Consider the following 16,332-nt stretch of genomic DNA (forward strand, 5'->3'; position numbering starts at 1 on the left):
TTGTGTCTTTATTGTTTATATAAAACATCTGATTAAGTGCATCAGTAATGGGGTTATGTTGTATTCTGTACATTAATTACTTTCTTAATTTGAAGCGTGGAATACATTGGCTATGCTAGGTAGTAACCCAACAAGACAAAAGTAGATGTGGGGTACAGATTAATGAGACAGAAACCGAAGACACAAAAAAAAACATAAGAGGTCAGCATACCGTTTTCATGTCTTTACATTTGACAAACTTTTAATTGCCCAGTTTAATAATTTGTCAGCAATCAAAGATCTAACTTCAACATTGAATTCTCCAAATGACAATAATACTTAGATATATAAAAGGGTCAAATCATTTATTAGGTTCCTTACTTTGGATAGACACATCACAGGGTAGATATATAAAAGGGTCAAATCATTTATTAGGTTCCTTACTTTGGATAGACACATCACAGGGTAGATATATAAAAGGGTCAAATCATTTATTAGGTTCCTTACTTTGGATAGACACATCACAGGGTAGATATATAAAAGGGTCAAATCATTTATTAGGTTCCTTACTTTGGATAGACACATCACAGGGTAGATATATAAAAGGGTCAAATCATTTATTAGGTTCCTTACTTTGGATAGACACATCACAGGGTTAATCTAGTTTTCTGTGGTCTTCACTCTCCTCTTTTCTAATCTTACAAAAGGTACATAAAATAATGAACAATAATAGTAACTATAGTATAGTAAAAGCACTTTAAACTATAATAATGGTATAAAAGATACAATGTAGCAAAAACCCAAGACCAAACAAAACAATAATAAAGAATACCGTATCAAACTATGTTCACAGTACTTGACAACAAGCTCAAAGTATTATTTGTTAGCATACCTAGCCCAAAGGGCCAGTGAGCTCATACCATCACTTGCAAGCTATCATCTGTCATTATCAGATACTTAAGTGGCAATAGAAAGAAGTTTGATGGAAGGTCCTTTGTATACATTTTTTATGCCCCCGCCGTAGCGGTGGGGGCATTAAGTTTTACCCTTGTCTGTCTGAACGTACGTACGTACGTCCGTCTGTACATCCCAAAATTGGTTTCCGATCTCTAACTTGAGTTTGCCTCAACCAATGTTATGAAACTTATACACAATGCTTATTACCACAAAACACAGATCAAGTTGGAATTTTGGTGGCGTCACTTTAACCGTTCTAGAGTTATGCCCCTTTATAAATGGAAAAATTGCAAATTTTTTATTTTCTTCTAAATATCAAGTAATTATACGACTGCAAAAAAATTTTGCGGTCGTATATTGGTATGACGTTGGCGTCGTTGTTGTCATTGTCCAAAGACACATTGGTTTTTGCACTCTAACTTTAGTTTAAGGGAATGGATCTCTATGAAATTTTACCATAAGGTTCAATACCACAACAGGAAGGTGGGGATTGATTTTGGGGGTTATGGTACCAACAGTTAAGGAATTAGGGGCCAAAAATAAGCATTTTTGTAACTTCCAGACATAACTTGTGTGTTAGTGTATGGATCTCTCTGACATTGTACCACAAGGTTCCATATCACACAGGGATTGCTGGGATTGATTTTGGGGGTAATTGCGTCCAAATTTTAGGAATTAGGGGCCAAAAAGGGATAAAAAACAAGCATTTTTCTAGTTTCATGACAATTACTTGTGTGTAAGTGTATGGATCTCTCTGACATTGTACCACAAGGTTCCATATCACAAAAAGAATGCTGGGATTGATTTTGGGGGTAATTGCCTCCAAGTTTTAGGAATTAGGGGCCAAAAAGGGACAAAAAAAACAAGCATTTTTCTAGTTTCATGACAATAACTTGTTAGTAAGTGTATGGATCTTTATGAAATTGTACAACAAGGATCCACATCAAAAAGGGAAAGCTGGGTTTGAGTTTGGGGGTAATTGCCCTAAATGTTAAGGAATTTGGGGCCAAAAAGGGGCCAAAAAACAAGCATTTATCTAGTTTCCAGACAATAACTTGTGTTCAAGTGTATGGATCTCTCTGAAATTGTACTGCAATGTACCATACCACAAAGGGAAGGCTGGGATTGAGTTTGGGGGTGATGAATCATAAGGGGGTTAAAAAAATTTGGGGTGGGATTTTTTTTCCCCCTTTATTCTTTAAAATTTTCTATTTTAAATTGGTTATTTATGATTTATATATAAAAACAAATAATAATGATATGGTTTGAATAGGTAAATTTAAAATTTTTAAGTTCTTAGACCACATTCATTCTGTGTCTGCTGTGTCAAATATTTAATTACAATCCAAATTCAGTGGTGTATCAAGCTTGAATGTTGTGTCCATACTTGCCCCAACTGTTCAGGGTTCAACCTCTGCGGTCGTATCAAGCTGCGCCCCAGCGGCGCATTTTATTTTTAAAATTGGAGTTATATTCCTTTGTCCATGATCATAGTTGAATCAACTACAATCAATGCTTTATACATTGCAATGTTTAATTTTGACTTCCACTGATAAAACACAGATCAAGTTGAATTTGGGTAGTGTCACTTTAACCATTATTGAGTGATGCCCCTTTATAAATCGAAAGATTGCAAAATTTTTAGTTTCCATTCTGTAACTTAAGTTTGCCCCAACCAAACATTATGAAACCTATACACAATATTCATGACCACAAAACTAAGATCAAGTACAAATTTTTTGTTTTCGTTTTCTAACTTTAGTTTGCCTTTAACCAAATGTTATGAAACTTATACACAATGCTTATTACTACATAATACAGATTAAGTACAAAATTGGGGGGCGACACTTTTACCATTCTTGAGTTATGTCCCTTTATAAACATAAAAATTGCTGATTTTTTTAGTTTGTCTCAACCAAATGTTGTAAAGCTTATACACAACCGTTCTAGAGTTATGCGTGTTTACAAACATAAAAATTGCTGAATTTTTAGTTTCTGTTCTCTACTTAAGTTAGACTCAACCAAATGTTACGAGACTTACACACAATGCTTATTACCACAAAACTCAGATCAAGTTCAAATTTGGGTAGCGTCAATTTACCGTTCTTCAGTTATGTCCCTTTATATTTATATGATATGCAAGCAGGGGCTTCATCTGTGTCCACATGTGGACACTATCCACATTTATTTTTTTCATTTCTTTTTAATCAAGTAAAAATAAAAAATGTGGCTACCAGAAGCAAATCAGTATTCTTATTGTTTAACTTTCAGTTTCTTCTCCTCTGAAAATTCTTGGCTCAACCTTTGAACTATTTCAGGAATGATAATTTCCAATGATTCCTTATTTCAAGCTGACTCAATGGTATTCAAAGAAGCATTAGTGCCACAAAAGTTCCATTGAACCCATGCAGTGTGACATCACATTTTCATCTTCTACTCTACACTAATATGTGAATCTGAACTAAATTTGGCAGAAATAATTATCGAAAGGTCATACGTGAATATGTCTTATTTTGTTCTGTTTGGGTGAAAAAATATACAACTTTGGTGTATGGAATGGTTGTAAGCTGTACATGTCCGTCTGGCAGGTTTCACTGAAGCCTCAACCTCAATTTCAAGGTTCATTGATCACTTAATTTTTGTGATTAATTCTGATTCTCATATACTATAAGCAAAAGGTCAACTGTATTTGTGGATGGAAAAAGGTTTTTCATATCTGTCTGGAAAGGTTCCTCTGACCTTGGCCTCATTTTCCTGGATCATTGATAATGTTAAATGTATGTGATATCTATAGTTAAACTTATCATTAATTTTATCATGATCAGAAAAGCAGACTAGGCATTTCAACATGTACACATAATAAATATAATATAAAATTAAGAAGATGTGGTATGATTGCCAATGAGACAACTCTACACAAGTGACCAAATGACAGAAGTTAAAAACTATAGGTCACCATATGGCCTTCAACAATGAGCAATACCTATACCCACAAAGTAATTTATAAAAGACCCGAAGTGACAAAGGTAAAACAATTCAAAGAGAAAACTAACGACCTGATTTATGTACAAAACAATAAACAATAAACAAATATGATATACAGCAACATAACAACCACTGAATTACAGGCTCCTGACTTGGGACAGGCACATACAGAATGTGGCATGTTAAACATGTTTGCTGGTGCCAAAAACATTTCACATAATAGTTTTGGCAGAAGAATTACTGAATGTACTGTATTTGTTTGAGAAACCTCAAATCTCAATAAGATGAAAAGATGATTTAATGATCTAGAGCAGTCAACCAAAAGTCCAGAACCATATATCTTTATAAAGGTCATCTTGACATGGTTTTCATGTAGTATGCATATCTGTTGTGCTTGGTAAAATTATTCATGTGTGCATTTTATTATAAAACAACAGAGATCTTCAGATTATTATGGTTTAAAGATCGAAAATGAATAAACAAATTAACTTTAAACACCAGTTCCTTTCCAAAATTCTCATATTTTAATATGTTCCTTTAAAGTGCTTTTGTTTTTCATTTAAGACATTTGGTTTCCGGACAATAACTTTTGTAAATGTGAATAGAAATCCATGAAATTTAAACACAAGGTTTATAATCACAAAAGGAAGATTGGGATTGATTTTGGGGGAATATAGTCCTAACAGTTTAGGAATTAGGGGCCAAAAAGGGCCCAAATAAGCATTTTTCTAGTTTCCAGACAATAACTTGTGGAACGGTGTATGGATCTCTCTGAAATTATACCACAAGTTTCCATACCACAAAGGGATGGTTAGGATTGACTTTAGGGGGTAATGGCTCAAACCGTTTAGGAATTAGGGGCAAAAAAGGGGGAAAAACAAGGGTTTCCTGGTTAAAGGACAATTAAAAAAAGTACAATGTTATGTTTGGATCACCTCCCTTACACTGCTTTTAAATTATGTGTAAAGAAATGTTGTATTGTCTTGAGGTGATTAGCTGTCAATTTATTTTCACAATTTATTATTCAAAAATGCTGATTAAGGAATATTAATTCTAGCCATGATTATGTATGTCATTTTCTATTTTAAGACTATTATGATGTATTCAAATGGGTAATTATGGTTGCAAACTCCATTTCAAATTGAGATTATGACCATATCTTGAGGGAAAGAATTTTTTTTTTTTTAAGGGGGGGGGGGATGGATAAAAAAGAAATTGTGAGGGGGGGACAATTTTTTCTCATTTCAGATTTCAGAAATTTCTTCAAATATTTTTTTTTTAGCAAAAAAAAGGGGGGGGGGGGGTCAATTCTCAACAGCATAGTGTATTGCACAAAAGCAAAAAAAAAAGGGGGGAGTACATTTTTTTTTGGGGGGGGGGGGGGTCAATTCGCAACAGCATAGTGTATTGCACAAAAGCAAAAAATGTAATATAAATTCAAATATAACCAATTCTAAGTTCTTTGACTACAGTTATTCTGTGTCAGAAACCTATTATGTGTCAAATATTTAATTACAATTCAAATTCAGACGTGTATCAAGCGCGAATATTGTGTCCATTTTTGCCCCAACTGTTCAGGGTTGGACCTCTGCGGTCGTATCCAGCTGCGCTCGGCGAAGCAATTTATTAATATTCGTTCTTGTATATTGACAAATTAAGGTCATGTAGCAAATCAGATACACAACTGTTATGCAGTTTTTGTTGCAAGCACATGGTGCAACTCTTCACACATGTTCCAATCTGTTTTTTTTTATGTATGTTTAACTAGAAACTAAAAAATCAATCCAAAATGTTAAGACCTTACCTTTTACGAATTAAAATGATTATTATCTTTTTTTTATACATTTTGCCTTCAGCCAGGGAGATCAAACTAACTTCAGCAAATCAGATTAAGATTATCATCAGGTCATATATACCAGAGAAAAATAATATTAAATGTCTCTGTTTATACTGAACAAAAAATGTTAAGGATGATCAACACATGAATTCCAAATAATTAAATGGAAGATTTTGACTGCGCAATCTTGATGTTTGTCAAAATGGACAATTTTTTAATAATCAAAGAGCTTGAGAGCTCTGAAGAAAAAGGAGGCCATTATTTCTTAGTTTTTTTTTATTTTTTTTTTTTTTGGAGGGGGGGGGGTAGGTATCTTATAGTAGTCTATATCTTTCATTCATTAACCTAATGATTCTTATCTTATTACCAAATATCAGATTCATTGTAGGTAGGAATACAATACAATGAATAAAAATGATCTGTTTTTAAAAACCATGGCCTTTATTTGTTAATCAAAAGATAGAGTGGGGCGCCCATATTTGCCGCATAAACAGTTAGTTTTCACCTGCAACACATGCACAAATATAAAAAGATCAAGCATCTATATGAAATTGAGACATTGTTAGGCACTGCTTTGTCTTCTGAAGTTTGATTCTAAAAAACGGAGATCATGTTCATTCACTTTCTGCTGAAACCATTTATAACCACTAAAACTGGAAAAAAACTTAGATTTAAAGAAAAAACTGTTTGATCAGATTATTTATTGTGCTCAGGTCTTTGTTAATTCTCATACAAGATTGTATTGTCATAGGTAATGTACTTTGACCACAGAGTCAACAAATGTGTTTTCTTCATGTTATACGAAGCATAAATTGACTTAATAAACACATTTATTCTAAAACCAGTTGTTGGCATGATACGGGTTATGTTCTACTCATATATTTTATGATGGTATGATACTAAACCCCTAACGGGAGGGAGTGTGCTTGATTTTCATATTATGAAGACATAATCTTTCAATCAGTTTAATTGAGGTCTGGAGCTGGCATGTCAGTAACTGCTCGTAGTCCTTTGTTAATTTATGTATCATTGTCATTTTGCTGAATTTCTTTTGTTACCTTTTCTGACATCGGACTTGGACTTCTTTTAAAATGAGGTTTACTGTGCGTATTGCTGTGTGTTTGTTTTTTCTACATTGGCTAGAGGTATAGGGGGAGGGTTGAGATCTCACTAAACATGTTTAACCCCGCCGCACTTTGCGCCTGTCCCAAGCCAGGAGCCTCTGGCCTTTGTTAGTCTTGTATGCTTTTTAATTTTAGTTCATTTATATGTTTTGGAGTTTAGTGTGACGTCCATTATCATTGAACTATTACATATTTTTGTTTAGGGGCCAGCTGAAGCCCGCCTCCGGGTGCGGGATTTTTTCGCTGTGTTGAAGACACATTGGTGGCCTTCGGCTGTTTTCTGCTCTTTGAGCTGTTTGTTGTCTCTTTGACACATTCCCCATTTCCATTCTCAATTTTACTAAATAACTAAACACAATTTTATCAAAATACATGATTTGACTTCTATGAGTCAGAAACCAAAAAAAAAAGACTTGTTTATGTCTGAGCTCTGACTGCTGTCCAAGCGAACAAATAGCGCACAACTCCCATCATGACATGCATCCCGAGAAAATCGCAAAACGGCGAATATGAGGCCACCCACTCTATACGTGAAGTGAAGTTGAATTGCAATTCTGTTATTAAAGGTTTCCAACACAAATTTTTTTCAAAGGATGCTCTTTAATAATACAGCTGGAAAAGTTTCGATCTTTAATTGCTAAGTTTGACACTGGACGTTAAGCAAACAGCAATCAATCAAACAATCAATGAACCAATCAATCAATCAATCAATTAATTGATTGCTAAGCCTTTAAATCTTTGAAAAAGTCTATGCAGTAGACACGATAAGTGTCGTCCTTTTTAGGGAAAATGCAGATGCTTAAAAACTTATTTTTGCAGTAAATATTTGACCTGGCGTTAACATTTTCTTATTTCAGGCTGGCTTTGATAACAAAATGTCAGCTCCATCAGAATCAGGCCAACTCGGACCAAAGACAAATCGGACAAAGACATCACGGACCAATTTAAAGACAACCCGGACCATTTTGAACCACTGTTTAGACCAGTGGCTCTTCGTGGCTTTAACGTTTAATATGATTTTTGTTTGTTTTTGTCTTGATTTAAATGAAGTTGTTTTATACATAAACATTTTAGCATTGAAATTAAATCAAACATTTCAAAGTATAGACCCCAAAGAATTTCGTTTAGAGCTATTTTCCTAATGCATTCATTATTATGTTAAGTGTAAATATATTGAGTATACAAATGTGTTTATTTGTATATATGATGTCCTCTTGTACACCTATGTTTCTGGGGTTTAATAATACAGTATTGTCTATTGTCCGTTGTAGTTTAACGGTTTGGTTGGCTCGCAAGCATTGTAATTAAGATTGACATCTGCAATCAATAGATAGGCTGGGCTTCAGCTCGTATACATTTTACTCAAATAGTATTGGATGTTAAGTATAATGCAGAGTATAATGTATACAAGCTAAAGCCCGAGCAAAGCAAGCAAACCAACCAAACCTTTAAACTACAAGCATTAGGACAATAGCTCGAAATATTCATTAAACTCTTAAAAGTTAAAAATTTCATTTAAGAGAGGTTGTTTAAAGGTGCATTAGCTGTCAAATTCATGTTCACCATTTGACTAAATTCTCATATTTGATTTATAACATACTAAAACTTATATCCAAATTATGGACTCGATTATATGTATCAACATTTCGTGTGTATTTTTGTCTAGACTTCATCTAATTAACGAGGGTCTGGATTGGGGGGGGGGGGGGGTCCTTCTTTCCTGTATTCTTGAATTTTTAGGTCATTTTTCTCTATTCTTTATACTTTTTGCCAATTATTCTCTATTCTTTATATTTTAGCACCTCATTATTCTCTATTCTTTATCTTTTTGGTCCATTTTTCTCTATTCTTTATATTTTTTGCCCATTATTCTCTATTCTGTAATCCCTCATCCACACCCTCATTAACCATCGAGATGACCCCCGAAGACTGCCGAAAGTCACGTAATCCGATATTAATATAAATGTCAATATATAGCGATCACGTGTAATTATATTTTTCTAGGTCTGTTTGATTGCAAATTGTAGCATGAAAAGTATGTTTATCATCGTTTTTACCTGTATAAGAATGATGTTTGTGTGGATCGAATCAGTCAATCAAATGATTCATCCTTGTTTCACTTTCAATGTTGACATTCTTCTGCTTTTAATAGCTGGATACATGTGTAACCCATCTCCAGCTAAGGGGTTAAATTATAGGTCACATGAATACGGATTCAATGAGGTAGAAATATTCACTTGCAAGTGAATAATTCATTAGCGATGTTTCATTGCTTATTTTGACAAAATTGAACCAAATTGGCTGCTAAAAGCGAATTTTATTTCACTATTTCACTTTCATTAATGATCGAACAAAGTAAAATCATATTTTGATTTTTTTTATATCTCGTAGCTAATGCCCCTTTAATCGTCTAAATTTTTTATGTTTAAATGAGCCGATCCAGCTGATTAACACACCTCTCTACTGTTTTTTATTTAGAAGATGTAACATTGTTTTCTGTGATTTCCTTATTTGGGCCTATTAGGACCTACAGGGATAACTAATACAGTCTTCCAGTGTATCTTTTCCAAATGGTTACATCAAAATTATTTCACAAAGTTGTTCTTTATCGTCACGCTCCAAAATGTATCGTTAATGTCAAAACAGAAAAAAAATACCGTTAACGTTATTCAGTGGCAACATTTTTTATTTGTTACGTTGTTATTCATCGTGAAGGTACCTCCATTACGACATTCTTTCAAACATTTCTGCGATGTCTTCAGAAGTGGTCCGAATTGTTTTAAAAAGTGGTCCGAGTTGTCTTAAGATTGGTCCAACGTGTCATCTATTCGCTCAATTGACCTGAAGAAGGTTGAAGTTCAAAATTTTAAATTAAAAGTACAGTGATAAAACTTCTAACATATCACACCTCATTTCTAAAAATGCCAAGAAAAAACTATTGAATATATCAAGCCAATATTCGGTATAAGTATCACGAGTAAAGGGTCTGGATATCTTCCATTTTTTCATCAAATATGCAGATTTACAGGATTTGGATAGGAAATCGTAAAAGAAGCCAATAAAGTTAATGGAATTTAAAAAAAAATATTCAAAGCTAGATGTATTTTGGGAAAATTAGATTTAGTTTGAGCTTTTAAAAATATGGAATACTAGTATCTGTTTTTTTCTGTAATGGTAAAAACATTTGAAGTTCAGTCAATTTGTACCTCACGGCCGGGTTGACTGTGGAATAAAAATATGGTACTTCCTGGACTTCGACACCTCCGCTCGGAATGATGACACTATCATAACAAATCGCGGTGGGTTTCGTTGGTGAAAATATACAATACACTTTTAAGTTTCCATTGGCAGTCCAAATTTCTCTCCCCTTTACCCCGGTCGACCGTGGCTAGTTTTGTATTAGGTTTGAATTTGTTCTCGTCCTTAATATGCATGAAATATTTGCCACTGAACGTTAACCAATCACCCTTTACTGTTAACAGAAAATTTATATCAATGAACAAAAAAATTATTAAATATGACTATTTTGAAATTACAGAGACAACTATTTCATCCTTATATATATATATATGTCAAGCCTTGGTTATTTCATTTTTTTCTCTCAGAAACTTCAGTCAACCCTCTTGAAACTCAATTTTGGTGAAATCCAAAAAAAAAACGTGATCTAAAGAATACCGTCTTAAAAAAAATTGGAATCGAAAAGAATGGACTTTTTCTATAAACTAATATAACATTTTTTTTCAAATGGAAGAGATCCTTTAATTATTTTGCGCAGTATATTTGTATTAATTTGCATAGTTTGAGGTAATACATAATGCTATGCTAAAGTTTAAGGCCATGGTCTTTTCTGCTTTTATTCGACTTGTGGTTTATACCGCCCTTTGTGTCTTCTCGCTATTTGTACAACCCGGTGAGTTATTGAAACCATTCATAGCCAGATAAAGGTTGCATTAAAGGGGCACTAGCTACGAGATATGAAAAAAATTAGAATATAATTTCGTTTGGTTCGTTCATTAATAAAAGTGAAATAATGAAATAATATTTCGCTTTTAGCATCCAATTATATATAATTTTGTCAAAATAAGCAAAGAAATATCGCTGATGAATTATTCACTTGCAAGTTAACCCATTAGCTAGAGATTGGTTACGCATGCATAAGTCGTGTTCAGCCATTAAAAGGAAAAGAATGTCAACATTGAAAGTGAAACAAAGGTGAACCATTTAGTTGACTGATTCGATCCACAAAAAATCATTCTTATACAGGTAATAACGTTCATTAGCTTCTATTGTTAACCTATAACATAAAATCAAACAGACCAATAATAATCCAATTACACGAGGTCGCAATCTATTTATATTTATGTTTATGTTTATATCGGGTTATGTGACCGTCGGTAGTATTCGGAGGTCATCTCGATAGTTAATTAGTTGGCGTCTAGACTAAAATATACACGAAATTCTTATATATATTATCGAGTACATGCTTTTTTAACTGTTTATTCCAGACTTATTGTAATGTTAACATAAGTTTTAGTATGTTTTAAATCAAATATGAGAATTTGAGTCAAATCGGTGAACATGAATTTGACAGCTAGTGCCCCTTTAATATATGGTTCACTCAAGCTTTAATCGATTGACTTAGTCTTTGGTGTGTAGGTAACCTTTAGGTTAAAGATACTCAAATTAAGAGGCAATGTTTAATCTAAAGTTATCAATTAAAAAAAAAGACGCGGATGAAAGTAACGATATATATTATACATATCAGCAAAACTATGAATCTACAGGCTTTAATGTAGCAGTGCACGAAATTTTCATCAAAATTTATTTTAGTCTAGTAAATGCAAGTGATGATTCGGAGATGAGAGATACCTCAGCGAAATATCAACCCAACGATACAAATAACAAAGAGACATCAACTCAGGGACACAAATAACAAAGAGAAATCAATCCCACGACACAAATAACAAAGAGACATCTAGTTTAGAAATTTAGATAATATTATTTGCATCTATAATTGTTATTTGTAATCAGCTTAGTATATGGACAGTTTTCCCTGTACATAGTTCAACAATTTCCTAACCTTTGAAAGTACATTACTACAAAAGAAACAAACATGGTTAAATATTTTACTGTATACACATGTTTAAATAGCATTTCCGTTTGCCTTGTTTTTCTTCTATACGTCAAAAGTTTCAACAATTGTTGATTTGATTTAATGATTTTTAAGCTACGAAGTTTGACTTACTAGCATCTGTTGTTAACTTAAACCTCCTTAATCTCAAATACATTTTCTTCTTATATGAACAAAGATTATAATTATGTGTTCAACGGATAAAACTAAGAAGAATCGTTATTCTTACAACATTTGGACCGAGATATAACGAAAAGAATATATTGTAAGTAAAATTTAATAAGATTACTTGTATGTTTACTTGTAGCTTTCAATGTTTTAATTCATCTGAAAATACTCGATATTATCCCATTTCAATAAGAGAAATTAAAGAAGTAATATATGTTTTGTCATTTATAATTATTTTTATATATATATATTCGATATAATGATAATGATAATGTTGTTTTGTACAAAATCTTGATAATAGAAAGTCAATCTATATACAAATTCTGTGGGGGAGAAACAAATTGAAATACCCTAGTGTGTATCTATTCTTTACAAGCCCACATCCCCGGAAACCGGAACGTTGAAGTCCATTCACATTGTAATTTGTCTTCTCGAAGTAGTTAGTAAATAACACGACAAATAAGAGCGACGTATCGTTCAACATACCAAACCAACAAACAAAACACTGCTAATGCAAGAAAATGTCGCTAGCACGTTAACAACCCGACTCAGTGTGTCAGTCTAGTACAAAGCAGGGTATATCAATCACATATATTTTGTTTTCGTCCTGAATATATACATCTAATATTTGCCATTGGAGTTAAATATTTATCAACAAATCAAGCAATTTTAAGTTTCGGTGATAATAGAACTCTAATACTAAAAGTCAAACGTGATAAAAACAGTACGCATTTAAATATCTACAAAGCAGCATAACATTGCAATAAAGTATAAAACACTGTATCAGTAGGGCTTAACTCTTACCCGCTCGGCACCATGTTTCTAAACCGTCATTTCAATAGTTTACTCGTAGACGATGATATTGGTTAAAAGTGGATCATGTTTAATAAATAAATGCACACCATACAGATTTACTCATAAACTATAATCGATTTTGTATTATGATATATTATAACTTGTGAACAAACGTGTAAAATAGACCCATTAGATACAATATTTGTAAAGTAGGATTTGTGTTATTTTGTGTTCTTTTTCCTAACATTTAATCTAATGAAATAAATTCATAGCATAATTGGATTTCTGTATAGTCACTATGAGAAATAAATGTAATTAGTTTCACATCTAGATGGTGGCATGCATCAGAAAATGTAAAGTTCACAGAAAAAGGACGGGGTAATAACATGAACATATAACAAATCAACAAATCAACAAATCAATAAAAAATGAACTACTAAGAGAATGCACATTATTAGCCTCGTAAACATTGTCTCTGTCATACTGCCTCCCATGACGATTTAAAATCGATGACATATTATAAATGGACAAGGCTGTACTTGAAATGTGGTCATCCTTTGTTCCCCGATATTAATATTCGTAGCACGAATATGTAATATTACTTTTCTTAATTTCATTGTTTTGCTTTATGGGTGTTGGATTGGATTAGAAATTTAAGGTAGAGTAGATTAAATGTAGACGATTTTTAGCATAGTTTGTTATAGTAACGACTATAATTCTGAATATTGTGTTCTCAACAAATATATGAAAGGTGCGCAAAATGTACTCTTCATTTCCAATTGCAGGAACATCCTTCAAATTAAATAATCAAGTTGGATAACATTCTTGTGTATAGTAAACAGTAAAGTCCTGCTTGTTATATGTTTTTAGTGTTCAATGTTTTGTCTGACTATTTACAATTATTTCTAAATAGTCATGATAAGTACTGGAAAGATAAGGGTGTTTTGAAGCAATGCTTAAACAACCTCTTTGTTAACATTTGGCTACAGTCAATGTGTATTCAATGGCTCAAATTGGTTGCATATGAAACATTATTTCAAACGTATCTATCCACAAGTCATAATAAAAAGGCCTTCATGGAGAATTAAATACTAGATTTAATTTGGTTATTTTGTCATTGGGTTACTGACTCATTGACGTATAACCTACATCTCCTTTTATTCATATTTAACTTTTCAGCTGCATTAAAGTATGAATTTCAACGATGGTACAGGTACAAGACAGTATGGCTGTAATATCGACGACGGTACGAGTCAACGCGGCTATTACGTCGACGACGATAAATCAACTAAAGTCTACATCGGAGGTCTTATCGATAATATTGGGAACGACAAACTACAGAGAGAGTTTGAAAAATTTGGCCAAATAGTAAAGGTTTGGATAGCTAGAAGTCCCTTCTCTAGAGGGTATGCATTTGTTGACTATGCAGATCCAAATGATGCTAAACGGGCAATTAAAGAAATGAACGGTAAAGAACTTTTCGGCGGAAAAATTCTCGTTCAATTGTCAAAACAGGAAAATAAAAAATGGCACCCACCATGTAGTGAAACAAATTATTCAGACGTTAAATATGAGTATGCATTAGAATCTGCAAGTACTTTAGATAAAAAAAGAAAATCAAGAGAGAGATCAAGCAGCCGATCAAATGGCAGGGTTTCCAGAAGTTATGAACAGTCTGGAGAAAATCTACGTAGCAGTCGACATCCAAGTGAAAGACTTTATGGTAGAGACACGGTTTCATCTCGAAATCGTCATCGCGATTCACCCCGAAGACGCAGTAGGTCACGCGAAAGACACTCATCACGACAGCGTAATCGATCACCCGATCTGTCACCAAGGAGAAGAAGATCTCCAGACAGAAATAGCAATGGAAGTTCTGAATACTGTAATAAAAGATTGACAGTAGATGATAGCATGATAGCCCATATAAGAGAATCTGTAATAAAAGAAACATTACCACAAATGTATTCTTTGCTATTCCGGGAGATACTTCTTCTAAATGACCCAATTAAGATGCAAAGTCTGTTACAAGTATTACCAAATCCATCGAATGTACAGGGAAATACAACCAATCCAATCAACGCTTTGGCTACAAAAATTCCTAATCCTAGCAACATTTTAAGAACTACCAGTCCTGGTTACCATGGTAATCAGACATGGGGTTTCAGCCCATCATTGCAGTACAGCGGAGCAACGTCATCTAGCAATTTACATGGGAATTCTGTAATCACGAGTTCTCACAATTTAGGACAGCAATATTCAATGCATAACCCAGGGACCTTGTCTACGCCAAGTTTATCAAACGTGTCTTCTCCAAACACCCAAAGGAAATTTTCTTCTTTCCTACAAAATGCTACGCCAAATTCAACATTCATAAACTGGAAGGACAGACAACATGTATCTGGTTATAGCGATGGAAAATGTTTAACACATAACCAACCGGCTTATGTTCAGTACCCTTCAAAGTTGAATGAAAAGCCCTATGCTACAAGCAATGGAACGACAAATAACCAATTGTCAAAGCAACAACTTCATAATAGTCAAGACAAACATCGCCAGTTGCAGGTAAAACTGTTACAGATAACTTCAATTATTGCTAGATTTCATTTAGTTTCATTAGTTTTTGAAAGGTGAAGGTATCAAAAGATTGCAAGTGCTACACGGTAACTAATACATTCAAACATATACTTTATATCTATATGAAAACGTCAAATGATATTATTACGAAACTTGTTCTATTGGTCATTTGGAGTTGTATATTACTTTAGTAATGTTTGTCGACAGCCATAGAACAACATCTTATTAGAGTTATAACCATTTTAAACAATTTTCAGAAAGTAATTAAATAATTTTTGTTTAGGTAACAATGTAAAGATTAAGAAAATGATCTGGTGTACCAACTTATAAGTCTGGTATCTTTGATGAGTTTCAGAATATTCAGTTTCAATATCACTTGATGTAAACATTTAAAGTTCGACATCCGGTTTAAACAATTTTCTGTTGTTTATAACTGTATGTTGCCATGTACATGTCTTCTCTCCGTTTTATTGTGTTTAAGGGCTGCTGTCCTGTTGACAAATACATCTATTTCTATTCATATCCACCCAACTTTAAGAATGGCCAGTAATTGTTACAGCTTCGGAAACATATTTGTAGCATAATGTTGTGTTTTGTTTTTGTGTTTTACCATTTCGTAGTAAAAGACTAAAATATGTTGTTTTTTTTTATTTCAGTGACCATCTGCATACAAAAAAATAACATTACATTGGAATGCTGTCTTTGAAATTCACGAACAGTATGCTTGACTGAAGTACTGAAGTGACATTCGCACATTGAGAATAAAAATTGTATTGATA

General features: G+C 33.2%; 1 protein-coding gene across 3 annotated transcripts; it reads left to right on the top strand.

The window, feature by feature from the left end:
- The first annotated feature begins 12,116 nt into the window (after window positions 1-12,116).
- On the top strand, window positions 12,117-16,332 carry LOC127738180 (uncharacterized). Of its 3 annotated transcripts, XM_052249335.1 has the most exons (3): window positions 13,102-13,634; window positions 14,156-15,541; window positions 16,210-16,332. In XM_052249335.1, exons 2-3 carry the CDS (start codon window positions 14,168-14,170, stop codon window positions 16,210-16,212), a joined length of 1,377 nt encoding a protein of 458 aa, XP_052105295.1. In that variant the 5' UTR covers window positions 13,102-13,634; window positions 14,156-14,167; the 3' UTR covers window positions 16,213-16,332. The 3 variants fall into 3 exon arrangements, with proteins under 3 accessions (XP_052105293.1, XP_052105295.1, XP_052105292.1); XM_052249333.1 differs by lacking the exons at window positions 13,102-13,634; window positions 16,210-16,332 and adding an exon at window positions 12,117-12,278 and having other exon boundaries at window positions 14,156-16,203; XM_052249332.1 differs by lacking the exon at window positions 16,210-16,332 and having other exon boundaries at window positions 14,156-16,203.

This window comes from Mytilus californianus, unplaced genomic scaffold (assembly GCF_021869535.1).
Source record: "Mytilus californianus isolate M0D057914Y unplaced genomic scaffold, xbMytCali1.0.p SCAF_4, whole genome shotgun sequence".
NCBI classification, from domain to species: Eukaryota; Metazoa; Mollusca; class Bivalvia; order Mytilida; family Mytilidae; genus Mytilus; species Mytilus californianus.

Excerpts from the sequence above, each read along its gene's own strand:
- LOC127738180 (XM_052249333.1), top strand. The coding sequence starts at position 14,168 with ATGAATTTCAACGATGGTACAGGTACAAGACAGTATGGCTGTAATATC.